The following is a 25,096-nucleotide window of genomic DNA, read 5'->3' on the forward strand; positions in this document are numbered from 1 at the left end:
ATAGGACACGGTAGACTTGATTCCAAAGCGAGTCTCTACGATGGCTCGTAATTGCTACTATTCTCAGAAGAGTACTTGGATACTTCAAAACTATGGATTCACGAGGTCCATAACTAATAGATACTTGCAAAAAGGATGGATAGTCTCGTTGTTTTTTATTATTTTGTTATTAAATCCAGTACTAAAACAAAAATTGCAAAGAAAATAAAATAGCGTTTATGACACAAACTCCATCAGCCAACATTTGTTTATCAGAAATGATCAAGGCGTGTATACTCTCAAAATATTTCCGAGGATGGGCGGATGTCCAGTTCATGAGTCCATACGCTCTTGTCCTGCTGGTAGAGATGGAAATAGGTCTCGGCTATCTTGTCCGGGTTCAACATTTTCCCATCCTCCAGGTTGGTCATTGACTTGGTGCTATCATTTCAAGCTCGTTAATCACTCATCATCCTATAACAAAGCTGGTCCTGTAACTTACCGGTCACTGCGAATAATACCATCGACAATGACGTGACTAATATGGATTCCTTGCGGTTGGAATTCACGGGCAAGCGATTGCACTAGGGCCCGAAGGCCGAACTTGCCGGTCGAGAGAGTAGCAAATCTAAACATGGATGAAGTGATCAATACAGCGGATCAGGTAGAAGCGTTAAAAGAGGATTCGTTGTACTTTGCTGAGCCCCTCAGAGAAGCAGTGGCCCCCGTGAAAAGCAGAGTCCCTTTATTGTTCTTCAGCATTCGCGGAATGAGCTGTTGCGAAAACAAAAGCGCTCCCAAACTAATAAAAAAAAAGACCTGAGTCAGCTCTCGTGCTCTTAGTTCTTGGAGTTCTTCTCTCATCATTACCAGTTCACCTTCCAAACATTAGTGAATTTCTCGGGGTCAATTTCCAAAATGCTCTCTCTGCTAAAACCTCCTGCATTATAAATTCCCACTTCCCATGCCGCTGAGGACCCGTATTTTTGCTCAATTTGCTCGAATGCATTTTTCACGGATTCCGGTGAGGTGATGTCGCACTGGAACGATGCGGCATTCCCCCCTTGTTTCGTGATGTCGGACTGTAGCTGGGTGAGGAAATCTTGGTTGCGAGCAAGCATAGCGACAGAAAGATTCTGGCTGGCAAATTTGCGAGCAAGTGACGCGCCAAGGCCAGGACCAACGCCAACGATAACGGCTAATTTCGACATTGTGATGGGTGAAAAAAAGTGACGTGGAGAACGCTCGGTGGGAAAGTACTGGGCTCGCGTCTTTTATACCACCTCATTTGCCACTATTTGACTGTACTTTTTCCCCCGCCACAGGGCTGTTGATTAGTCAAGGATTTCGAAATCGGGAGGCTTCGAAGGCATTAGAAATCGTATTCGTGTGATCTACAATTGCTTAGTAAATTTTAGGAGCTATTGGTTTTTTTCATGACTTCCCTCAATATTCCTTTATCCGCTCGTTTGACACCAACATGTCATCTCGCCTTATACTCTCGTAATTAGACTCTCCCATCCCTACCACACGTCATTTGAGCGCCCGTGCAGGCATATGTCATTGGGGAATATTAAGCAATTATATCACTTTGAATATCGTATATATCCCGTATGCAGGCGGGAGTGGGGGAGTCCAAAGTTTGATCGACGCCTTTGACATAATGCTGCATAGATAGAGCAGGCAATTTAATATAAATTGCAAACGCGAAGAACACTTCGCGCTATTTCTTCATCCATCTTTACTTTTTCTCAAAGAAACTCAAAATGCTTTCATTTCTTCGACATGTACACTTTGCATTAGGGTTCGTTTGTCTAGTTGGCCTGCTGGTCAGCGCAGGAAATGCAAAGGAGACCCTGGCTGTGTCCACCACAGGTATATGAAGAGCCTTTTGTGCTCGCCTGCAAATGTCACAAAACCATTCTTAACTTTGGTCACATGCAGGACATAGAATCGAGAAGCGCCATGGCCATTTTTCCTCGGCCAAAGAGTCCAAGCACGAGAGCGAGCAGAAGAAGCCGGAGAAAGTGCGGGGCGGCAAGCACAAGGAGGTGGTCAGAAAGAAGATCAAGAGCAAACCTCACCATTCGTTGTTGATGTCAAGTCACCAGCGCGAGGTGACCGTGTCAACGCGAGCGGGAACAACGATTCCCACCTCCAGCTTACCCTCCACCCTCCCGTCCACACCGGCTCCCAACCTTGCGCAGGCCTCTAGCACTGGCGTCGGGCCCTCTTCGCCCGGCTCCCAGGCCGGGAAGAGCCAGGACCCGCAGCGGACCCAGACGCTTTTCGAGTCCGGGGCCGCGCGGCTGCGCCCCGCCGTTGTTTTATTGCTGGCGCTTGTCAGCACCGCAGTCATCGAACGGCTCCCGTTGTAGTTGGTGAGCGGGGGGAAGCATAGCAAGCGCTGATAATTATAAAACCGAGAGCTCAGGCTTATATTAGCTTTAGACCAAATAATTTTATTTTGGAACATGACCCGTGGAGTTGCGGCCGAACTTATCGATGACCGAGCACAACCCACAAAAATTGCTCTCCGCCGTTTTCCATTGGAAATCTCGCGGGGGGCCTCATCAGCTTCGCGGTGGAGCCCGGGGCACTGATCAGCACCGACAGCAATTGCACCTTCATTTCCGGATGCGGGCTCATTTTCATTTTGCATCCTATAAATAACGCCGGCCTCCCCTAAACCAAATCCGCCTTGCATCTTGCTTTCCCCCCTTCTCTCTGTTTCCCTCGGTTTCTCTTCCATCCTAGTACTTTTGTAGCTAATCCTAATCCTTGCGTCCCCCAACATGGCCAGGCTCAACCGCATTCTTCTTACCTCCATGGTTGCCCTCCTCCTTGCCGCCGCCGTGACCAAGGCTGCCCATGAGGGAGAGGCCCACGAGGGCGAAACCACCTCGAGCGTCGGGCAGGACGGCCCCACCATCACTGAGGTCGCCTCCGAGGGCTCGGAGGAGCAGGCTACCACCTCGGCTTCCGAGAGCTCCAGCTCTGCAACCGGCTCCGTTGCAATCACGTCGCCGGCCAGCGCGCCCGTTTCCTCCAGCTCATCTTTGACCAGCGCTGCGGCCTCCAGCGCGACCCCTCCCCCCACTGCTTTCTCGGCCTCGGCCTCTGTTGCAAGTGTCTCGGTCTCCTCTGCTCTCTCTGCTCGGCCAAGCAGCAGCGCTGCATCCGCCGTGTCCTCTCGGCCGGCTGCTGCCTCCACCTCCTCACGGCCAAATAGCGCGTCAAGTGCATCGGGTATCGCTGCTGGCTCTGCTTTGATGCTTCCTGTGGTGGCTGCCCTGAATATGCTGTTGTAGAGGAGAGAGAAAAACTTGTTAGATTGTGTGATTTTATTTCCGCTTAGTTCTGTATTCCAATGATCGGTATTTCTACTTTATTGACACCCTCAATAATTAAACGCATTTTTTACTATACATTAAACGGGAACTTGGATATGATACTGGAATCGCTGGAATGCCAGCTACCCCTCATTCCTCAAATTTTTCTTGGCAATGTTCAAATAGTCAACGGAAGATAGCAGCATCATGGGGGGGGGGTTAATATCGAGATAAAAATTCACTTAATGCACGTATGCTCCTCCCTCATCTCTTTCTCTCTATTACTTAAGGAAAAGCGAGGAGAGTGCTAGTCTACACTAAGTTCAAAGAGTTTTTCGAGATGGTATCCAGTAAATGATGTGCAGACCAAGTGTATGATCTGGTCAGAATCTATAAAAGAAGTAGATTATAGGATCGCACATAATACTACTCATGGATGAGAGATGCCTGTAATGTGAATGGGAACAGCCCTAGATAAATGTGGAGAAAGAGGTTATGGCCACATAACCTTGAACCATAGTAATGTTTGAATAGGTATATTGGAGTGCCCAGCGGTGATATTCGCTGTTGAGCCCAAAGGAGGCAGGAACGGCTCTTGATTTGTTGCTGAAAAACAAAGGGTTATCTTCATGATATTCAAGTATATTAGAGAAAAGAAAACCATACAAACAAGCACAACAATGGAAAGGGGTGAGAAAAATAAACGATAACTTAGGAAACCTCGCCTCCGCCAACACGGATCGCAAACCTAAACAGCTGTCCTAGGTCGACGTAGCGTCTTTGCGACCGCTCGATGTAACTCTTCACAGAGCGCTTCAGATGCTCTATGCTCGCATAATGCTGGTCGATGAGGCTAATCATCTCCTGCATATCGATGTCCCCACTGGCCCTTTTCTTGGCCTTTTCGATGTCTACCAGCGAGCTGTAGTAAACCAACTGGGTATACAGCGCCGAATCCGTGTACTATATAAATAAGGAGAGGGAGAGGTGAGGGGATGGGTTCCAAATCAACGTGGAAACATCGATCCTACCTCGGGGGCCATCGATCCACGGCATCCCTGGTTCAGGCATCGTCTCCCGTAGACCGATATCATTCGCGTCCGATGCTGGCAGGATTGGTCGTCGCACACCATCCACCCCTCGTAGTACCTAGTAATGTGGGAGCGGATCTCCCCGATAAGCTGCACCTCCAGTGACGCAAGCGGCATGATTTGCGCACATTCAGGGCACACCAATCCCGAGCTTAGGCTTGGTTTCCCTTGCGTCTCTTCTTCAGGCTTGTTCTCCCTCACTACCCCAACGAACTCGCGGCGTTCCCCGCAGTGGGCACAGCGTGGTTGGAACTTATCCACCAATTTGAAGCGCTCCTCGTCGGGAATTTGGGATTCAAGGGTTTGCGCTCTTTCATCCGTGCTCGAGGTGGTCGAGCGGAACTTGGCGGGATCAAGCCCAAGACAGTCGGCAATGCGGGCTCCATCAGTGCCCTCAATAGGATCGCAGAGACGCGCAACAGGAGGATGAACTTGTTGCTGCAAATACCACTCCAAATCTGACGAAGTAGTGAAGAGAGCATAGCGAGTTAATATCCATCCTATCCATCGGTGGGTTCCAGTGCAGTGGCATCGACTCACCAATCTTCAAGCTCTCATTACGAAGTAAATCCTCGGGGTGATAGGCTCGCTCTGCAAAGCTCTTCCCGGCCATCTCACTCTCCGACAAGCAGATGACATAGGGTATTGTTTCGCCTGCGCGCACCATTTGCCCGCGAGCTTTCATTCGCAACGCCACCTGAACGTGGGGCTGTCCTTTGGCATCCGTGTAATGCTCAGGGGGTTTGGTCAGATTCTATGAAAGAGATAATATGGAAATGAACATTTCCCTGCCATAAAAAAAAGGAGACATAAAGGGTGCTCTTCTTTGCAAACCTTGTAAATGACGAATTTTTCAATGGGAATGTTTCCTAGTCTCGCTTCTCGCGACACTTCGGACAAATGCTCATGAATTCGATTCACCACCTCCTCCTTGTCCACGCTGGAGAGAATCTGTTTAAGCACATATCCTGACACATCGTGCGACAGTCCACACCAGTCTCTGCGCACCAAGTCCAGCCCCTTGGTCTCCATCGTGGTCTCCACCGTGCCGTCAGCACGCTCTTCCGTCACGAGAGCAGCATACTTCTTCTTCTTAAGCAGGAGCATCCGCCGGAAAAAGCCGTCCATCTCAATCTCAAGCCGGCGATACCGCTCGTTGACAAGCCGCTTGAGGTCATTGCCGATGCGCTTCACCTCATCGAGCTCGGTTTTGTCGGTGTAAATCATGATGGAGTCTGTGTCGCCATAGATAACATTCAAGTGGATGGATTCGGCGAGATCCACCGTATTTTGCAAGATTTCTCGACCCTTGGAGGTGATGAGCATGGCGAGCGGCTTGGCATAAAAACGCGAGCCAGTAAACCCAAGACACCCGTACATACTGTTGGCGGTCAGTTTGAGGGCCTTTTGTCGAATGTCCAGCTATAATAGGGACTTAAGCAAGAGAATCATGCATTGGAGTGCAATGAAGAGATTTACCTGGGTGTGTTCAGCGAGGGTGAGCTTTGGGTCTTTCATCAAACCTTTCACTTGTCGACGGCGCTCCACTAACACTCCAAGCAGCCGCGGAAGTATGCCCTCCTCGACTGAGCTACTTGGTACATCAGGAGTTTGATCTTCAACATCCTGCAAAATATGGAGAACAGGTCATTTAGAGTTCTACGGGTCTGTGGGTGGTTTAGAAGGAATTACCGCTCCCTTTTTGCGCTCCACAGTGGTAAAGCACACGTTGTATTCTTGAATAATCGACGGGTATAAGCTGTTGAAGTCCAGAAGTAGCACATATTTGTCATAGAGGCCTCGTTTGGGGTCGAGAACCAAACCTCCTGCATAAGCAGGTTTTCGTCTACTGCCCCTTGACTTTGGATTATCTAGGGGGTAGAAGGATAAAATAGAGCCCAAATTAATTTTTTCTCCTCTTTCTCAACGGTTATCGGGAGAGCTTACCCTCTTCGTCCTCTTCTGCGTCGCCCGCTCCCTTTTTCGCAAACTTTCCGGCGTTTTTATCCGGGCAGATATACTTTCTCCGATGGAATTCGTGGAGCAACAAATATTCGTTCCGCTCTGCCCGGCCACCCGTTAGAGTGCGCCCCCATAGATTTCCGGCAATTCTCGTGAGCTGTCTTGTCAGAGGGAGCACCTGCATTCTCTCCATGAGTTTTCCCGACAGGAAAGCGTCAAACTCACAGTGCTGGATGAGATGCACCAGTTCCCGAGCATTTGAAAAGCACTCGGGCACCTTCTCGTGGCCCATATCTTCACGTTGGATACGTAGCTGCGTTAAGGCAAGTGTCTGCAGACTGTAGCTTTTAGAGCGAACAAGATCCTGGCATAGGAAGCTTTAGGTTAGAAGATGCTTCGCTGGTCCTTACACTATCTAGTTTACCTTGGCAGCAAGATAAGTATCGCAAATTAATCTGCCGCTTACAATCATACGCTGGATATAGGTGGAGTCGGTGTTTTGAAATTTAGGCCATCTGGGTTGGATTCAAGAGAAAAAATCAATCCTGTGTCTGCGGCAGCCAAATCTCTGAGTGCTACTTACTGTCTTCTCCGTAATCGTCCCAGTCTGGACCACTCTTCCACACCCGTGGCCTTCATTCGGTGCAAGAGAACATCGAGATCGAACCCGATTATGTTATGCCCTATCAGAACATCCGGATCGACTTGGCGTAGGATGCTCACGAACCGATCGAGTAGCGCGCGCTCCTTTTGCGTCACGTCTACTTTCATTTTCTCGCGCTTGAGAGTTTCGAGAAAACCAACGGGAAACCGCACGTCGGACAGTTGGCGTATGGCCGTGAATCGGGAATGGGGTCGTCTCTCAATAGGGGTGGTGTCTTCCAAACTTACTATGAATTGGGTAGCACTTCATTAGAAAAGTTTAAATCTAAAGCCAACTCAATCAAATAGGCTCCTCACAGTTTGGAAAGATCAGTGCACTTGCTACTACGACCTCATACATATGATCACGGTGATTTACCACCGTCCTTAAGTTGAGACTCAGAGCACACAATGGAGGATCCTCAGGAGGATTTTCTTCAATCGGGCGGATTGATTTGGGGTCGTCGAGGGTAAACTCGAGGCGACACCAAGATTTACGACGGTGCTCTTCTCTTACTTGCACTGCATTTCCAATGCGAAGCCAGCATGGTCCCATGAGGTTGCGCTTGATAATGAAATGCTCTTGAGCATTGGTGTTTGTGCCGAAAATACGACTAAATGTTTTGCCACTGAGATCGCTAGGGAGTTGAGGTTCTGAAAGAAAAAGAAATTAATGACACTGTCGATTTCTGTCTAAAATTGAAAACCCACGATCAAAGTCATATTCGATCTTTAAATAGTTCGATTCAGCGGGAATTCCTGGCAACTCAAAGGCATATTTTCGCTCCACCTCTTTGGCGGCCCATTTCATGATCTTATGGCGTGTGCAGATGGCGTCAAGTTCTTCATACACGTCCATCATGCTCACTGCTGACTGTGTCTCATTACCTTGATCTGATCCATCGTTATCAAACAAAAAATTAGTAGATGCACGTTGATGATCAAATTTTGAGATAGCTTACCATCGAGTTTAAAAGGACGAGGAAGAACAAATAGGTTTCGTTTTACACCGGTGACTCGCACACAACAACTCACATACGTGGATGAGGCCTTATCCTGCACTTTTCCAAATAAATAGATGGGACGCTCCTTTTCTTGGGTATTTTCGAACGCATCAAACCAGTACATTTGGAGCTCATCCTCCCCTAATTCAGGGGTGTCTTCTGACTTGTCGAAAGATCCTTCAACCGATAAAGGCGCAGCATGTTCTCGCATCGAGGCAAGCATTTGGGACATATCATCAGAATAGCTAGGCTTAGCGTGCTTCATTCGATCTTCTGATTTGACATGCCCATTGGTTGCATGCTCAGGCTGGCTTTTTTCCACCTCACTCATTATATCTATTGATATGTCTTCCAGTGGCATATCACCAAATTCGTCATCAAACGGATCGACTGCTCCGCCACTGAGAGCTTCATTTTTCTCGGCATCATTTTCACTCTTCACAATTGCTATGGGTGCTTTAGCAGACACTTTAGCGGTAGGCCCGGCCTCGGTTGTTTTCAGATCGAAGACAGAAGAGCTTGGTCGATTTAGGTCCAAATCCAGGTCAAACTCTTTTGGCTTTGTTAGCTTGAAAATAGGGGTTGGGGCTGGTTTGGGTCTGACGCGTGTTGAAGTTGAGGAAGGGTCAATATCGTCTTCTAAATCGCCCAGTAGATTTGCCATGAAATCTGAGTCGTCTTGAGTGACTGTAACCTAGAGCATCATAAAGGGCTTAATATCACTAAAAAAATTAAATAACTAGTATCCCTTCTACCTTTTTCGGTTCTATTGAAGAATCTGCTTTCTTCTTGAAGAAGGAATTGATCATTTGTTTGGATCTGACTCGTTCCGTCTTCTTCTTCTCGCTCTTGTCTCTTTTACGTTTTGAACCGGCTGTGGAAAATGCAGAATATATTGAAAAGCCTTAATATTCCGTGCACGTATTCGATTTCTTTTCGTATTTACCCTCTTTTTCCTCATCCGAGTATTCCTCATACGGTTCTTCCTCCCATGCATCCAATCCGTTATCGACATATCCGCCGTCATCGTCATTTTCTACAAAATCGTCTTCCGCCTGCCGTTGCCTGATCAAGGACCGAAAATCTTCTTCATTCACTTCTTCAAATATCTCCTCCGCGTCGCCGACCTTATAGTGTTTTAAGTATTTGTCACCACTTTTCTTAAGCTCACGTAATTTTGCAAACTTGTCCGGTTTAGGGTCAATTGCGCGACGCTTGCGGCGATCACTTGCCGCAATCGGTGAACTCATGAGGTTGGGCTAAGGGAAATAAGATACCACCTTTATTAAAACTCGGACCTTCTAAAGCATTTTTGAAAACACACTACCTTTGGCCTGTGAGTAGAGTAAGGGAAGAAGGGGGTAATTTCGTAGAAAGCAAGTTTTCGCGAAAAAAAAAAATTGGAAAGTCGCGAATTTTCAACGCGTTTTCATTGAGATCTAAGCCATTAAGAGATTTCAGAAAAATTTAATTAGAGTCAAAAATTCTTGACTTGTTTTCCTTCTTTTATCGTTCCTCTTTGCCCATTAAATTGCATTTTCTTAATTGAGTACCTATTTCATTCTATTGTTTCTTCATTCGAACAACTTTTTCCTTATCTTTGCGTACTGTTTGGCCAGTCAGAACTTCCGGAGGTTTCACTGTGCTGAGCTGGTAGTCGATTTTGCTGCCCCATTACTGCGATCAGGGGGATCCTATTATTCCTGAAGAGTTATATATTTCTAGAAAGACTCTCCCCTTCTATTTCTAGTCGGCAATCTGAAAGAGGGCATTATATTTGTGTTGTATCCTTCTTTATTTCCTCTCTTTTCATTCATTACTCCGCCTCGAACGCCTAGCTTTCTAGTAACTTAATGTCTATTAGGGGTAATGTCAAGTAATAATAGGTAAATTTCTAGTTTTTCTCTGCATTCTGAAGATAAGGGTGTTCTAATTCTTCATTTTGGTTGCAAGATCTTTCAAATCCATCGAAGAAGAATTAGCATATTACAAACAAAAGGCCCAGCAGCTTGCAGAAGCACTCTACGAAACCCAACAAGGTCTCGAAGAATTTCAGCAATCTTCTCGCGATCTTGAGGAAGAGCTAGAACGTGAATTGGAGCACCGAGATAAGCGGTGTAAGGACTTGGCATCTCGATTGGAGGGAATGCGACTGGAGGGTGAAGAATGGAAGGTAATTATTGTCCAGAGGAGCCTTATTGCGTGGCAATTCAGCCAATTTAATGAGTTGTAAAAATGGAATGACCTTGCAGTGCTGACACCTAAGCCATTTAATTGTAATTTTTAGGCAAAATACCGAGAGTCGAAGCGAGAAGCCAATCTGACCATCAACCAGTTGCAGAGAGAAATTGATACACTTCGTCAATTACACGAGAAATTCAAGACACGCACACGGGAGTTAGAATTAGATAATGACGATTTAGAAAGAACAGAGCGGTATATATCTATTCTAAGGGAGGCATTTCTGACATATGCGTATTCATGTTTGTTCTCTTGTACCACTATTAGGGCTGCAAAATGCTCATTACAGGACATGGAGACAAAATACAATAAGCTCATGGAGCGTTGTGTTATTTTGGAGAGTGAAGTAGAGATTAAACACCAGTTAGGAGAACAGGTTCAGAGATTAAAGGATGAGCTAAGAGGTTTGTAAACGCATACTCATTATTCAATCTTCCGTCACTAAAAGAGCCAACCCTAGATACAAATCTGGAACTTGCCCTCCTCAAGTCTAAACAACAGAGCTCCGTCTCGGCAGAAATGCCAACTGAACGAAGACGTAGTACCCGCCTTCCTAAGGTCTCGACTTCCATGAATGGGCTTTCAAGAAGTATGAACAGCGCAGTGGACTCGGCGGAATCTCCTCGATCACCCGTCCCCCCATTAACACCCACCCAACGGCTGCCTACACCATCAAATGGCAGGCGAACTCCCACGAACCAAATCTATGGCTCGCGTCTCCCTCGATCACCTTCCTCGACCCTCATTTCCCCTCCTAGCATCTCGACCAGAAAATCGAAAAACACCGTACGAATGGTTCAAGAAATGGTTGGACGTGTGAGGGTGAGTACGATATATTGTTTGCATAATGGTTGGTAGCTTATTTTTCACTCCGGGTATGTTAGAATTTGGAGGCGAGATTGCAATCTTGTCGTTCTCTTGTTACACCTCTCCTTGACACGCACATCCCAGTTGCTCCCAACTCAACCCTATATTCCCGTCCCACCTCCCCATTACGCGCTGGTGTGTCGCCTTGTCCATCACTACAGTCTTCTGTCTCATCCACTGGGAGCACAATGACCTCGGGAAGTAGAAAATATCGGAGATCTAGCGGGGCCGTGACAAGGAGTTTCTCGGGCACCGGATTATCTTGACTATAGAAATTTTTATTACCCCATGTTTGGAACAGGATTTTGGCTTAATTTTTCCCATTTATTCCTATTTTGTTGAGTAGCTTTTTAATACGGGATGAATAAATACAAATGCATGTTGTTCACCGAGTCGAGACCTTGGGTAGAAATTTGTCGAGCTTAACCCAATATTTTGTTCCGCAAGCTTGCCTCCAATCGTCCCATTCTATGATATTTGGTTAAACTAATATTCATGATTGATATAATGCAACAGCATATTGCAATCCAAATTTAGAATGTTAAATATCACCTGCAATTTATTTGTCTCCCACTACTGCTTTAGTGTAGAAACATGTATTTGAAAACCTCAGCAGAAAGTGGTGGTTAATCATTAAATTTTAGTTGGCAAATATTACAACTGAAAGCGGAGAGAATTATCGCTCTCTTTACAGAAATCCAAGCACTTTAATTTACCTTCGCAAATCCTAGCACCATCTCTGCACATATCAATGCAACTTGTAAATGCTTCAATGGCCATATTTGACTGGACACATCTTTGTCTACATTGCCCATAAACTCTTTGGTCGAACCAGTAATAGCAGCCTGATTTCATACCCGACGGCCTCTTTGATGCTTCACAAACAACCAATAACGCGTAGGTTTCGTTGAGCATTTTAATTGTACAGTTGCTCATTTCCTTGCAACTCTCCAACCTAGATTGGAGTTGGTGTCGTTGAGGATTCTTACAGTATGGAGGCGGGAATTGAGCGACTATAAGACTCACAAAATGGGTTAAGATCATAAAAATAAAGTTCGTCTTGTAAAAATGAAAAATGATCATCTTCGCCCCAATACTAGGAATGAATCCTCGAGTAGGCACACGAAAGTTGAATTGAAGCGTTCACTTCCGGTTTTCCCATTTTTACTCTAACTTATATATAGACCTCACAGGAGAGTTTGGATGACTTCATAAACTTCACAGCGGCGTTTATGGTTTGTCAAAGCAAAAAACCTACTTCAAAGTAGATCATATTCGTATGATGGTTTATTGCGTTCGAATATAATACGAAGAACTTTTTCTCGTATCTATGCATTGGAGAAAGCAGCTGTTTTAATTCGTAAAAGTTAAAATCTTCCAACCGATATTTATATTATTGATTTGGCAATTCAAAAGTACTTTTCGCATCTAGCTTCAAATCGATTGATGTTTTTATTCATCTCTCCTTTACTCAACTTAAGCATAAGGAAGCTTTGGAGAAAAATAATCTCAAACTTGATTGTTATTGATTATAGTGAGGAGATAAGGAAACGTTTGTTGAAATTGGATTTCGCTTAAAGTACTTTTATTTCGATTTTGATTTCATATATTTATTTTCGTTCATGTTTACTTGAAATATATTTGAGAAATAGTAGATAATGGATTTTATTAGCAAGTTTCTGAATATACGAAGTGAAGTTAGGATTTGGAGAAGGAGAAGTTGATATGAAGGTTATATGGAGATAGATTAGGTTTGGTTATCTTTTTAATCGCATAGCATCCAAATTTAATTATCTGTCCCCTTTCAAGGTCTCACTGCCGGACGGTCCAATACTTACTTCTCTTGAAGAGCTATTTTCCATCAGAGCTAAGTACTAGCCTCCAAACCGAGCTCGTGTGACTCCCAGAATACTTGTGTGCATTTTCCGCTGCCCACGTCCCATTGCCTGACGGTAATATCCCTACTACCAGTGTAGAGCTGCTTCCCGTCGGGACTATGCATCAGACCCAAGACAGAGTCCAGGTAGGCCTGAAAGATCCGTATTATTAGTTATTGCAATGTCGATAATCAGTAGAGTTATGCAATCCTGCGTTTTTAGAGTCAACTTTTACATTAATTATTGTAAAACCTGCTGGGGGAAGAGGACAAATTAAGGAATACTGGGGTGGTCAATGCGCTATGACGATAATCTCGATTTTTGCGGGAGGATTCAAAGGATTCAAATTATTATTTCTAAAATTGCCCCATTTACCAGTGATATCACGAATTGATTCATAGCGTTTATTTTCAACACAAAGGTAACTCCTGATATGATCAAGGGTTTTACGTCTTTATTAAATTCCTGCACAATTGTAGCAATCACCTTATTAATTTTGGCTGCTTTTACAAAAATTTATTTAATAGGAGGGGAAAAAATTTCAGCTAAAAAAACTACATATTAGGGATTTGAACCCTTATTGAAATAAAAAAAACTATGTTTTGGAAATCTTTAATGCTGAGCCCAAGTGATCGTTTTGAGATCAATGCCCTCCTGCACCATTTCCCAGAGCGGGCTCATCTCCCGCAATCTGCTTACGTGAGTGAGAACACGCTCAACAACAAAATCTATTTCTTCCTCTGTCGTAAAGCGTCCAATTCCGAACCGAATGCTGCTATGGGCCATATCATCCTCGGCTCCCAGGGCACGTAGTACATAGGAGGGCTCGAGTGAGGCAGAGGTACATGCTGAACCAGAGGAGAGGGCAATGTCTTTGAGTGCCATTAGAAGGGATTCACCCTCGACATAGGCAAATGAAAGATTCACACAACCCGGGTAGCAGTTGCCACCTTCACCATTACGTACGACGTAAGGGAGTTTGCCGACGATACCATCAATTAGACGTTGGGATAGTGCAGAAATTCGTTTGTGATCATACTATAAACGAAAAGGTAACAACAGTAAGAATATGAACTTTGTAGATTGGTCAAGCTTATGGCCTCAGCACCCCTGCACACAACTCATTGCAAAATCTCACGACTATTATAGTTGTGATTTTGCTCGAATATGTAGTGAAGTATTATTGATATTCGCTTTTTTAGGCGAATTTTTCGTCATCGGCCAGACAAGAAAAATGAAACGTAAAATCTTACCTCCATCTCATTTTTCGCGAGACGGCAAGCCTCTCCAAACCCAACTGCAAGAGGAGTCGGCACTGTGCCTGAGCGTAGACCACGTTCTTGTCCGCCCCCAGAGATAATTGGTTCGAGCCGCACTCGAGGTCGACGTCGGACATATAGAGCTCCAATTCCCTTGGGGCCATAGATCTTGTGGCCCGACAGAGACATAAGGTCAATGTTCATTGCATTAACATCCAGTGGGATCTTGCCGAGAGCTTGAGCTGCGTCAGTGTGTAAAAACACCTTATGTTTACGACAGATACGCCCAATCTCCTCTATGGGTTGAATGACACCGATCTCATTGTTCAAGGTCATCACAGAGACAAGGGCCGTCTCAGGTCTAATCGCTTCCTCCAAGACCTTCAAATCGACCAAGCCATTCTTTTGAACGGGTAAATAGGTTACCTCGAAACCATCTTCTTGCAAATACCGACAGGAGTCAAGAACACATTTATGCTCCTAAAAAATATTAAGGTTATGAATATTGAATACTAGCATGGTAGCAAGAATATTTACCGTCTGTGTAGTGATAATATGATTCTTTTTACTACGATAAAAGCGGGCAACCCCCTTAATGCTCAAGTTATTTGCCTCCGTCGCGCCTGAAGTAAACACTATCTCTTTTGGATCCGCGCCAATAAGGTTGGCAATGTGCTAAATTCCGGTTCAGAGTTAAATCTCTCTCCAAAAAAACAAATCAACCTAACCCACAGCACAAATCTAAAAGCTTACCTCTCTTGCATCGTCCACTGCCTTCTCACTCTCCCAACCATATTGATGGGTACGAGAATGTGGATTTCCGTAATACTGAGTCATGTAAGGCATCATAGCATCGAGAACTCGGGGATCCATAGGAGTTGTCGCCTGATAATCAAGATATATGGGACGACCAGTTTGCTTCACAACCTTTTCCTCGAAACCATGTTGATCTTCAGATATTGATACATGGATTAATAATCAAAATACATTTAAGACTAGAGGACTCGCTGGTGCACTCACCTTGTGAAGGGGCTACGGTTGTGCTGCTCGATGCTATTTCAGCACCTCGATTTTGAGATGCTGTAACATATCCCCGCGAAACAGCACTTGGCACAATGGGGAAGTATGTTTTGGGGTAGATCAGGGGACGATATCGAGAAGGCCGCAGAATGCTACGAAGAAGTGCTCGGCTTGACATTATTATATTCCAATAGCCAGGTAAAATTATGCCAGCTCAAGTAAACGAATTAGATTAAAAGAAGGAAAGATAATTCCAAGTCAGTGAGCTTTAGTAACAACGGAAGAAAGGGTTGGTGTCCGAACCAAATACAAAACATACAAAAATCTGATAGTGCGATTGATCCGTTTTGATCTCATATCCTGCATTAGGTCATCTCGAATCACCCCACTCCTTTTTCTCAACAATATCGACCCTATTTCTTATTATTCTTCTTTACATCTCTAATAATCAAATCTTATTAATCTCCTTCAATCAATACCAGCCATTATCCCTTTTTCTTGTTCTCCATTAACATATTTACATTTGATTTGTTTTTCTGGTTTTCTACTCAATTCCTTTCTTATTTTTCGACTCTGATACCCTTTCTATATATTCGATTATTCGTTTTTCCCACCTTCAGATTTATAATCCTCTACGATAAACCGTTCCCCTCTTCCTTTTCTAACGAAGAATGCAACAGCATTCCACCACTTCGTCCTCCCCTGGTTTGAAGCAACAACAGCAACAACAGCCGTCGGCACAGCGCCTTGCGCATCCAACCGCTTTCCACCTTCAGCAGACCCTCATCCGCCAGCTGCGAGTAAAAGCTCTCGCAGAAAGCGCTGGGAATCCTTTCGCTGGTACCATTGATCCTCAACTTCTCCATCAATTTCAACAACAACAGCAGCAACAGCAAAATACTGGCAATTCACAGCAAAATGCTATCCCTATCAAGGGCCACAGTTCTAAATTAAATAGTAGTTCGGGAGATATGGATTATGAAACAAGTACTGGAGCTGGTGGTGTGGGCTCACCGATCTCAACTCCACTTGGCTCTCCTATGAACCATCAATGGGAAGGCACAGATGACTATGCCATTGCACAATTGGTGCATTCAGGTGCAACATCTCCGTATGGCCAATCGCCGGCCGATGCCACCCTTTACTCCCCTGGCTCAGACACACACGACTTTTTCATGGATTCAGTAGAGGCTGGGGGATCATCAAGCGTGGGAACGTCGGTAGGGCCAATGGATGTGAAGATATCCGGAGGCTCACGGGCAGCAGCTGCTGCTCTTGCTGGGAGTTTTGGTGCACACCCTATGTCGATGCCTGTAAGACCAAGTGGGACCTGGTTTGGTTCGTTCGATCAAAATTCTCTGCCAGGTAGCCACCCGAATTCATTCCAGATGCAGGCAGGCCTAGACATGGCGAATGCATTCGAAGGGATGGATGAGGCGGAAATCCAGAAGTAATAGCCCAGTATTCATTTTTATCCAATGATGAGAACGCTCATCTATATATTTTGATACTATAGGCAACAATTGCTTTATGAAAAAAGACGGCGTCGCCGCGAGACACACAATGCCGTTGAACGTCGGCGGAGAGACAATATCAATGAAAAGATCCAGGAGGTAATGACTCCTTTCAAACTGTCTTTTCAAACGGGAAAGTCTAACATTTCACGACTCTAGCTCTCCTCACTTCTGCCTGAGACCATGATTGATGGTAGTCAGAAGCCGAATAAAGGACTTATTCTTCGGCGATCGGTGGACTATATCCGTATCCTCCAGCACCAGCTAAACCAGCAAGCAGTTCGAAACCAAGAGTTGGAGTCAAGATTGAGGCAATATCAGGACCAATATGGTGAAGAGGCAAGAAAGGGACAAAGCTGATGAGCTTTCTTTCCCTCATTTGAAGTTTGACTTATATATATTATATATATCTTCTTCTCTTGTGTTTTGAATACGAGTTTGTTGATTATATTTTTTGCTATTTTTACTCTCATGTTAACATTATTAGTGTACGAACACTTGTTACTCTGCCATAATTTTATTAACGCAGTTTTATTTAGTATTGTTTCATTTTTTTTTTATTTCAGATATCCAGTTCAATTTATTTGTATTAAGCTTTCCCCTTTTTCTATCCCCCTATTCCTTTTCCCCTTTCCTTGAGTTTTAAGCAATAAAGTCATCTTAAATCAATCGCAATCCGAGAAACTCTCTCTGTGGGACAGTGAGATAGTATCAAAAGTATGCCAGTGTAAACTGATGCACAAATGTAGTGTCACTAATATTACCATTAGTAATTGATAGCACCACTAATTTAATCAATAAATACAGTCATGACGCACAATTTTTACGCTGTTGTTGGTGCATGTAACTTGTTTGAAAGGACATTAGATAAAATTAGAGATGATAAAAAGTTCGACAGCATAGGCAACTATGACAAATATAGGCATAAAATGTAATGTGAAAAGGTTATGAGGGGGATGTGGATGGCTAGAGTTACCCTTATCTTCTCAGGAGATCAGAATTTGAATAAGGCTTCGACAGCTCAATTTCCAAAAAGGTATAGAGCCATAAGTATACCAATATCCACTAAACCATATTTTATTCGTGTTACAAATGTTAGTTTTATTTGGTGATAATGTGGCAGTATACTGTTAGGCACAGAGATAAACTCAAAGACGACGGTTATCTTTTATTACTCCAATTGTTTGTGAATGATTCCTCATCCTATAAACCTACCTTTTTTTAAAAAAAAAAAAACGAAAGTATAGTTTTGCTATTCAGTATTTATTTACCAAGTGAAAAGCAAAATCACCTAGATAAATTAGAATACTGTACAAAAGAAAAGAGATGGGGTAATATGTTGTAATTTAAAAGTAGTCTGAATCAACATGGCCTGTTAATTTCAAAACTAAAATATCGATTCAAATAAGCCCGTATACATTTCATGTGTGCCTAAAGTCGATGAACACGCACCCATAGTGGGCGTCGCATTGGGAGAGTAAGAGAAGTTCCATAAAGAGGCTCTGTTGTTATTTTCTCTTGTTCGATAAATTTTGTTGATAATTCAAAGTGGAAGCGGGGGATCAACACAGAGGTCATCGTAAGGGATTCTGGCATTGCAAATGTTTGTCCCAGACATACTCTTGGTCTCCCATTAAAGACATTAAACTAGGGTTACAAATCAAAGTTAATATTATCCATATTGGCACATGAATAGTTGCTATACCTTGTACTGCCATTCTTTCTTTACTCCGAGGATTTCTCCTCGCTCATCTCTTTTCAACCACCATTCAGAATTGAATTCTTCCGCGTCTTCTCCCCATATACTTTTATCTCTTGCAATTACATATGCAGAGTATATAACCAAGTCTCCTTCACGTATTATAACTCCATTGGGAAGAACATCAACATGAGCCACGGTTTTTGAGTTTTTTGGGACTGGAGGCTAGAGTCGCAGGGTTTCATCGAAGACGGCTGTGCTATAGTGAAGTACTTTTAGAGTCTCATAGGTAATTTCCTGAAAATTAGAGAGTTCCTCCCGGATCCGAGCCTGAACATCGAGTCGTTGCGTTATCATCAGGAATTGCCAAGAAAGTTGCTGCGCTGTTGTATCACGGCCTACATGAGAGTTAACACGGCAAAAAATTAGCATCGCTCTATTCAACAAGCATGGATGCCTTTACCAGTTATCATAAAATTCAAGATAGTATCGCGCAATTCTTTGTCTGTGAGTTTGCTATCATCTACGCGCCGGTAGTCGAGGAACAAGTCCATAAGATCTTTTTCCTGGCTCTTCAACCCTCCTGCTCTCACTTGGAGACGCGTCCCAAGTGTATTATACGCATACTCATCGAGAATATTTATTGCACTTTGGAATTTTCGACTCTCACTGCTGAGAAACTCTGTTATTCTAAGTTATTCGAGGCAATGGAAATTGAGCAAGGAAAGTGAGAAAACTAGTTTGCTGGAAACTCAAACGCCTTCTATTTACCGAAAAAGTGGGTTATGGAGGCGTCTATCAATGACCATTTGAACGTAGTCAAAGGCGGCAGCAAAAGGAACAGGCGCACTGGTATCATCAAAGCAGTTGAAATGCTTTCCAAATGAAATTCTACCGAAGGTGTCCAAGGTGAAACGGAAAAATAGGCCTTGAAGATCGACCTCTTGCCCTGAAACGGCTGCCCTCTCGAGTACGGATGCGACCTGCATTACCTCCTCGCGAAATACTCCTTCGATCAGTTCATGAAAGCGTTTGATATTGAATATATTAACAGCCTAGAAGGCAAAGGACTCGATTTTAAGCTTCTGTATGGTAATGCATTGTTGTCTACTTTTATTGATGTTTTGCGCTGTATCTTCCATTTATCCCCGTTTGTGATAAATATACCATCGCCCAGCAACTCCTTTAAAATATTTTGCGTATGCGGGCCTTTGTAGAAGTTTTCGAAATGAGTATGCTCTATGTATTCAATACTTGCTGGATTGTGTGCAAATATTATCCGCGGGGCGAATGGTATAGTGACAGTAAGCCATTTCCCGTATTGGGTCCTCCATGCAGAAAAAGATCAAGAATTCGATTGGTATATCGCTTCATTATGAGAGCACTCCCCAAGAGTGGGTACTCTTTAGGACCAGGGAGAGATAAAAAAGTATGAGTGCCCAGTGCATTATTGCGATGCTTGAAGGGAGTGTAGACTAGTGCCGCAATAAAAGGATTAACATGCTTCAAGATAGTAGAAAATACGAGTAGGAGCCTCTTCGAAATCACTGGCATACGGAGCATCAATATAGAAACAAAAATTATAACAGTAGACATTGTTATTGTAAATCAAAATTTAACGATGTGGAGCTGTCGATGAGGGTAACCAAGTGGAATGAAGCGAAAATAAAAAGAACCATGAGAAAAAAAAGAGAAATTATCTCATTCTGTTTCATTGAATAGCTGACAGCGTGAATAATTGAATTCGCAAGGTGCTTATATGCATATAGTATATATGTTCAGTCTACTTCGATCATTTAAGCCGTTTTTGGGTTGGAGTGCATATCAGAAAAGAAAGAGTAACTCGGAACAAAGCCCTTTCGCATCCGATAATTCAGCCAAAATGGACCTGTCATCCCCCACCCGCCTATTTTCACGATGTCGAAGCTGCTTATTATTCATTTTCCAATTGTTTTATAGAAGCATCTGAAAAAACCGGTCTAGAATAGGCGAGGTTAGTCCAAGGCTCAGACGGGGTGTATAACTCGGAGTCAAGCTCCCAGCGCTTTCAACTAAACCTGACAGGAAATATAAAAACCTTGCAATGGAACTTCTTTTTAAAAGATTACTCTAAATTTCAAGTGTATTGAATTTTCCCATATATGTAATTGATGGCTTATTCACGGCTTAGATCGAGGCTTATATGGGGCTTGGCTAGAAAAAATAATATACAAAAAACACCGATAAAATACTAAAAACACGGATTTCTGACATATCCGACATATCCGACAGCTCGTCAGAAAAATATAAAATACCAATTTACAACCCTATCCTAGGATTTGCAGTTTTTAGAATATATTACTGCGGAGAACAGGAAATAACGTCGGTGCACGAAAATAATCTTTGGAGATTTCTACTCCTCCTAATCATTCTTCATGGCGGGTGAAACTGATAGTAAGAAGGCTCTGGTGATCCTGTCCTTTTTGCTCTCCCCTCGCTCCTATGAGTCCTTGTCGCGAATCCTTAAACGCAGGCTAGATCCTACTCCTGAGCAATTCAAAGAATACTGCGACTCAAGGTGAGATTTTCAATTTAGAACGGCGTTCTAGAATAGAAAGGATGCTTATCCCAGGGAAACAAATGTTCTCTTCACCTTTCTTGTGAAAAATGTAGCCATGATAAGCGCTGCGAAAATGCACTGTGTATTCATCCCAGATGTTTACCCGCCGATGTTCGCGCTGGACTTTGGTCATTTTCACGTGGTTACGCGATTATAGCTTTTGTTGATACTGTGCTTGCCATTTTTCGCCGACAACGGTAATTATCAGCTAACTTTCTTTTTTTTTTTCCATTGACTGGGCTTCAATTTTCTCCATTTGACCTACAGTGGAATGAAACTGTTACGTAATTTTTTCAAAAATCCTTCAGCGTTTCAGTTTGGTCTGTTCTTGGGAACATTCAGCACTCTTTACCGCGCCTTACTACGGGCACTAATTACGCTGCGCAGCAAGAATGCGCTATTACCACCGTTTATTGCAGGAACCCTTGCTTCTTCATCCATTTTACTAGACTCCTCTTCCAAGAGACGTGTTAATATTGCACTCTACACACTTACCAGAGGACTAGAGGCCGTTTATAAAGCGGCAAGACAGAGAGGTGCATTACCAGAAATGCCCTGGTGGTGGGGAAGCTGGATTCTCTTTCCGCTTTCATCCGCATTTACATTATATGCATATCTCTTTGAAAACGACACTTTCCCCGTATGTGAAGAACATCTATTTCATCTGCTTGAGCCGGTCTCATACTTCTCATACTTTTTCATTCACTAGAAAAGCTATAGTCGATTCATTATGGCCCGCAGTGGAACCTACGTGGCCAAGCCCTCCACTGAAATGCTAACGTTAAATGGGCACCCATACCCTGACAGTGACACTGTCCGTGATGGCCTGGAGGCCATTTGCAGAAACGGCCACCCCGTTTTTGTGAAAAGTGCTTTACCCCCCCCCAATCTCGGGCTTGAGAAGGTGAACCGTATACTTCAAACCGCAGATTCGGGTGATTCCCTTTTATATAGTATTCAAAAAATATTCTTGTTGGACTAAGGTGATTTTTTTATTGTCGTACAGGTCATTCTCGTCTATGGTGTGCTCTTGCTCATCCCAATGATCCCAAGTGTTGGCGCGTTTATGCCAAATATTGGGGGAAGGAGGGGTATAATGCACTGAAATTTATGGCCGTTTTCAGGGCGATTGCCCTACTTATTAGGCTATCCAGGAAGCGCTCAATGTAAATAGGCTCTCTACTTAAAATAGAAGCACTTATTGCTTTAACCACGAAATCCTTTGTTCTCTATGAAAGCTCCAAGGATGACTTAGTGCGGGCAGCCCTCGACGCTTTCCTGGGAGCTGGGTTCATTGCGGGATCCATCGGAACAACATGGGGGCTCTGTTGTGCAAGCGAATATATAATGCCCGGAAACGTGCTACCCAAAGCTAGATATTCACTAATTGCATTCACCTCATCTCTTTTCATTCTGCTCGAACCTCAAGGACGACGCCTAGATTTGGGCCTCTACAGCACCCGATTTGCTATTGAATCGGTGTGGAAGGCTCTAGTTAAACACGGATATGTGCGACCTATCAGGTAAGCGCTTTTTTTATGCATGTGCATAAACATATTTCAACACCTATTTTTTTCAACACCTCTAGGGGCGGTGAGATGTTGTATTTTGCTTTGGTGATGGGGATGGTGACCGCCGTAATTGAAACCCAGCCCGAGCAGGAGGAGGATGCCAAGGCTCAAAAATCCAACATCATGTTGAAGATAGTTAGCCAGCTTGTGAAGTAGCGTGGATTGCCTTATAGTTTTGTTTGCGCTGTCCCTTTGTGTTTTGCCCATAACCAAATTCAACGTTATTAATAAATAGCGTTTTAGTCATGTAAATGGGCTCTTATTTGGGTGTATATACTGAAGATAAGACTACTATGGACTAGTAAGCCTCTTTCACTTCACAGCTAAGTATACATAAAAATACAAGTACAATTTCTATATACAAACACCACTACAGATAAAAGACAAACCATCGAATGAAATAGTCAAGATAGCGCCCAATTATGACCGGTGTCGCTATCTACATACGCTATATCCTGCTAGCTCTCCGCACGTTTGTCCTGCTGCACAGTCCTCATCCACTGAGCATAGACAGTAGTCCTCCAAAGCACAGTGCTTGATATCGGGGGGCATTGACACTTGCTCCGTGAATCCCAAGATCCGTCGGCCGTAATCGTTCATAAATACCCCGGTGGGATCGTAGCGCTCTACAATTTCGGCAAATCTCTCGAGGTTGGGGTAAGCCCTAGAAGCAACAGCCGCAGAAGAATAATAAAGCCCATTTTTTCCAAAATGAGGCCGCCCATCGTACTTATCTACCTGGAGAGAAATGGATAGAAGAAGTAAAAAAAAAAGAAACAAGAACTAGTATTAGCGGTCGTCTAACTAAAACTTTTAACTTAAGGGATGAATATTTACAAGCATTTGCCCAATGGCCTGGTAAGTCGCCAATCCCAGTCGTGGGGTGTCTCTTGGATTAGCGCGCATAATGCTCGCGAAATCTATGTGTAGCGTCTCACGCCCGGTCTCTATCCCCATAAGTGAATCGGAAGCTGGTGAGAAGCGGAAATAAATCCCAATCAGGGGGAATGGAACAGGATTCAATTCAAAGATGGCGCGCATATCCTTAATTATATCCGCGAACCGATCCAGTGGAAGTGCCATTGCAATCTCGTCATCCCTAACCGGATATTTCGTGGGAGACCAGGGGCACTTGGTGCAGCGACTGGAGAGCATGTTGAATGAGTATCCAGTTGCCGGATTCATGACCTTCTTTCCATCCTCTGACAATATAGCCGGGCGCCCCAACATGTTTTTGTACAAGGATGACTCCGTCATATACTGAAAGAGAAACATTCCTCTGGTGCTATTAAGGGCCTGCAAATGCTCCACGAGCAGATGGACCACGCCGACTTTGAACTCGGCAACATCTGGGATGAGGTTAAAAATAGCATTGCCCGGCACGTCCAAGGAGGTATAGTTGCCCAAGGAAACCACAACTGACCGAGAGGAAGGGAACCACCACAGCTGAAAAAAGTCTGTCTTTCGAGCCAGCTCTAGTGCGACATCATTGAAGAGAATTTCTTCGGAGGAACGGTACAGCTGCACCGAAACCTTATACTGATTCACAAGAGGAAGATGTATTTCAACCACTACACCCAATAGCCCAAGATGCACACGAAATGCACTGAAGTCTGAATATTCTCTATCGATGTACCGAATTTTTCCTTTAGCGTCTACAAAAATCATGCCAATTGCGAGTTCCGAAATAGTCGTGGGATGGAGTAGAGAACTTCCATGGGCGCCAGTCCCCATCGCGCCTCCTATAGTAATTCCTCCAAATGCTGGAAAGTGCTCCAGAGAATACCCATGTTCATTTAAGTTCTCAAGAAGATCCATCAATTCAATCCCCGCCCCAACTCTTGCTATTTTATTGCCGTCGACATCCTCTATTTTTACCCATCGAAGATTCTTCATCACAATTGCAATTCCATCAGTGCAGATATTATCATTTGAAGAATGTCGACTTCCAATGGCCTTGACGGTGTGATTCTTGGCTATTGCTTCCTTGACAATGGCCTGTACCTCGCGCACACTCTTCGGGCGGAAGATGGCCGCGGCCCGACATCGGATCGTGCCTTTGTATGTACTATATTCCTCAAAGGTATAAGTGAGAGGTATAAGTGGTAAAAAGAGACAAAGAAGTATGGGTAATGAAGTTATAAGGGTATAATGCACTACTCGCATCGTGAAAGTATTATTGTAATGTAAAAAAAAAAAAGGAATAGTTGGCATGTGTATTTTAAAAGCTCTTCTCAACTGAACATTGCATTCCTAATTTTAAGTTTAGGTAATATGACCTTATTTGCATATTGAGCCACTCTAAGTAGGTTGTCCAACCTCTTTGAATCTTTCGAAATCGACTGGGCGATACAAGGGACCGCTGGATGAAGTTCAGAAGGCAACCATATATTGCATTATATTCATCGATGTTGATTAATTAAATCAGAGTGAATAGGA

At 43.9% G+C, this 25,096-nt stretch overlaps 10 protein-coding genes across 10 annotated transcripts; 5 read left to right on the forward strand and 5 right to left on the reverse strand.

Moving 5' to 3' along the window:
- Nucleotides 1–278: 278 nt before the first annotated feature.
- On the reverse strand, nt 279–1,190 carry VTP21DRAFT_10342 (uncharacterized protein; the record flags this gene model as incomplete). The annotated part of the gene is made up of 4 exons (XM_069389668.1): nt 279–420; nt 482–607; nt 674–781; nt 850–1,190. The coding sequence occupies 4 exons, from the start codon at nt 1,188–1,190 to the stop codon at nt 279–281; spliced, it is 717 nt and encodes a 238-aa protein (XP_069252965.1).
- Nucleotides 1,191–1,745: 555 nt separating this feature from the next.
- On the forward strand, nt 1,746–2,357 carry VTP21DRAFT_10343 (uncharacterized protein; the record flags this gene model as incomplete). Its single annotated transcript, XM_069389669.1, has 2 exons — nt 1,746–1,854; nt 1,924–2,357. 2 exons carry the CDS (start codon nt 1,746–1,748, stop codon nt 2,355–2,357), a joined length of 543 nt encoding a protein of 180 aa, XP_069252966.1.
- A 417-nt stretch (nt 2,358–2,774) lies between these two features.
- VTP21DRAFT_10344 (uncharacterized protein) lies at nt 2,775–3,290 on the forward strand (the record flags this gene model as incomplete). The annotated part of the gene is made up of 1 exon (XM_069389670.1): nt 2,775–3,290. One exon carries the CDS (start codon nt 2,775–2,777, stop codon nt 3,288–3,290), a length of 516 nt encoding a protein of 171 aa, XP_069252967.1.
- A 732-nt stretch (nt 3,291–4,022) lies between these two features.
- Nucleotides 4,023–9,260, reverse strand: VTP21DRAFT_10345 (uncharacterized protein; the record flags this gene model as incomplete). Its single annotated transcript, XM_069389671.1, has 14 exons — nt 4,023–4,274; nt 4,343–4,860; nt 4,943–5,156; nt 5,237–5,824; nt 5,882–6,028; nt 6,095–6,273; nt 6,350–6,728; nt 6,789–6,879; nt 6,948–7,254; nt 7,325–7,660; nt 7,718–7,900; nt 7,969–8,704; nt 8,766–8,884; nt 8,957–9,260. 14 exons carry the CDS (start codon nt 9,258–9,260, stop codon nt 4,023–4,025), a joined length of 4,353 nt encoding a protein of 1,450 aa, XP_069252968.1.
- A 619-nt stretch (nt 9,261–9,879) lies between these two features.
- Nucleotides 9,880–11,384, forward strand: VTP21DRAFT_10346 (uncharacterized protein; the record flags this gene model as incomplete). The annotated part of the gene is made up of 6 exons (XM_069389672.1): nt 9,880–9,896; nt 9,964–10,183; nt 10,298–10,446; nt 10,519–10,655; nt 10,712–11,073; nt 11,136–11,384. 6 exons carry the CDS (start codon nt 9,880–9,882, stop codon nt 11,382–11,384), a joined length of 1,134 nt encoding a protein of 377 aa, XP_069252969.1.
- A 2,223-nt stretch (nt 11,385–13,607) lies between these two features.
- On the reverse strand, nt 13,608–15,452 carry VTP21DRAFT_10347 (uncharacterized protein; the record flags this gene model as incomplete). Its single annotated transcript, XM_069389673.1, has 5 exons — nt 13,608–14,033; nt 14,249–14,734; nt 14,792–14,929; nt 15,008–15,204; nt 15,275–15,452. The coding sequence occupies 5 exons, from the start codon at nt 15,450–15,452 to the stop codon at nt 13,608–13,610; spliced, it is 1,425 nt and encodes a 474-aa protein (XP_069252970.1).
- Nucleotides 15,453–15,945: 493 nt separating this feature from the next.
- Nucleotides 15,946–17,148, forward strand: VTP21DRAFT_10348 (uncharacterized protein; the record flags this gene model as incomplete). Its single annotated transcript, XM_069389674.1, has 3 exons — nt 15,946–16,724; nt 16,791–16,887; nt 16,948–17,148. The coding sequence occupies 3 exons, from the start codon at nt 15,946–15,948 to the stop codon at nt 17,146–17,148; spliced, it is 1,077 nt and encodes a 358-aa protein (XP_069252971.1).
- Nucleotides 17,149–18,712: 1,564 nt separating this feature from the next.
- VTP21DRAFT_10349 (uncharacterized protein) lies at nt 18,713–19,476 on the reverse strand (the record flags this gene model as incomplete). The annotated part of the gene is made up of 3 exons (XM_069389675.1): nt 18,713–18,885; nt 18,951–19,177; nt 19,259–19,476. 3 exons carry the CDS (start codon nt 19,474–19,476, stop codon nt 18,713–18,715), a joined length of 618 nt encoding a protein of 205 aa, XP_069252972.1.
- A 1,425-nt stretch (nt 19,477–20,901) lies between these two features.
- VTP21DRAFT_10350 (uncharacterized protein) lies at nt 20,902–22,813 on the forward strand (the record flags this gene model as incomplete). Its single annotated transcript, XM_069389677.1, has 7 exons — nt 20,902–21,044; nt 21,140–21,283; nt 21,354–21,726; nt 21,796–22,021; nt 22,093–22,252; nt 22,325–22,609; nt 22,675–22,813. The coding sequence occupies 7 exons, from the start codon at nt 20,902–20,904 to the stop codon at nt 22,811–22,813; spliced, it is 1,470 nt and encodes a 489-aa protein (XP_069252973.1).
- A 279-nt stretch (nt 22,814–23,092) lies between these two features.
- VTP21DRAFT_10351 (uncharacterized protein) lies at nt 23,093–24,823 on the reverse strand (the record flags this gene model as incomplete). Its single annotated transcript, XM_069389678.1, has 2 exons — nt 23,093–23,395; nt 23,495–24,823. The coding sequence occupies 2 exons, from the start codon at nt 24,821–24,823 to the stop codon at nt 23,093–23,095; spliced, it is 1,632 nt and encodes a 543-aa protein (XP_069252974.1).
- Nucleotides 24,824–25,096: the final 273 nt, after the last annotated feature.

The sequence above is a fragment of the Calcarisporiella thermophila genome (assembly GCF_041956535.1).
Source record: "Calcarisporiella thermophila strain CBS 279.70 unplaced genomic scaffold VTP21scaffold_7, whole genome shotgun sequence".
Classification (NCBI taxonomy): Eukaryota; Fungi; Calcarisporiellomycota; class Calcarisporiellomycetes; order Calcarisporiellales; family Calcarisporiellaceae; genus Calcarisporiella; species Calcarisporiella thermophila.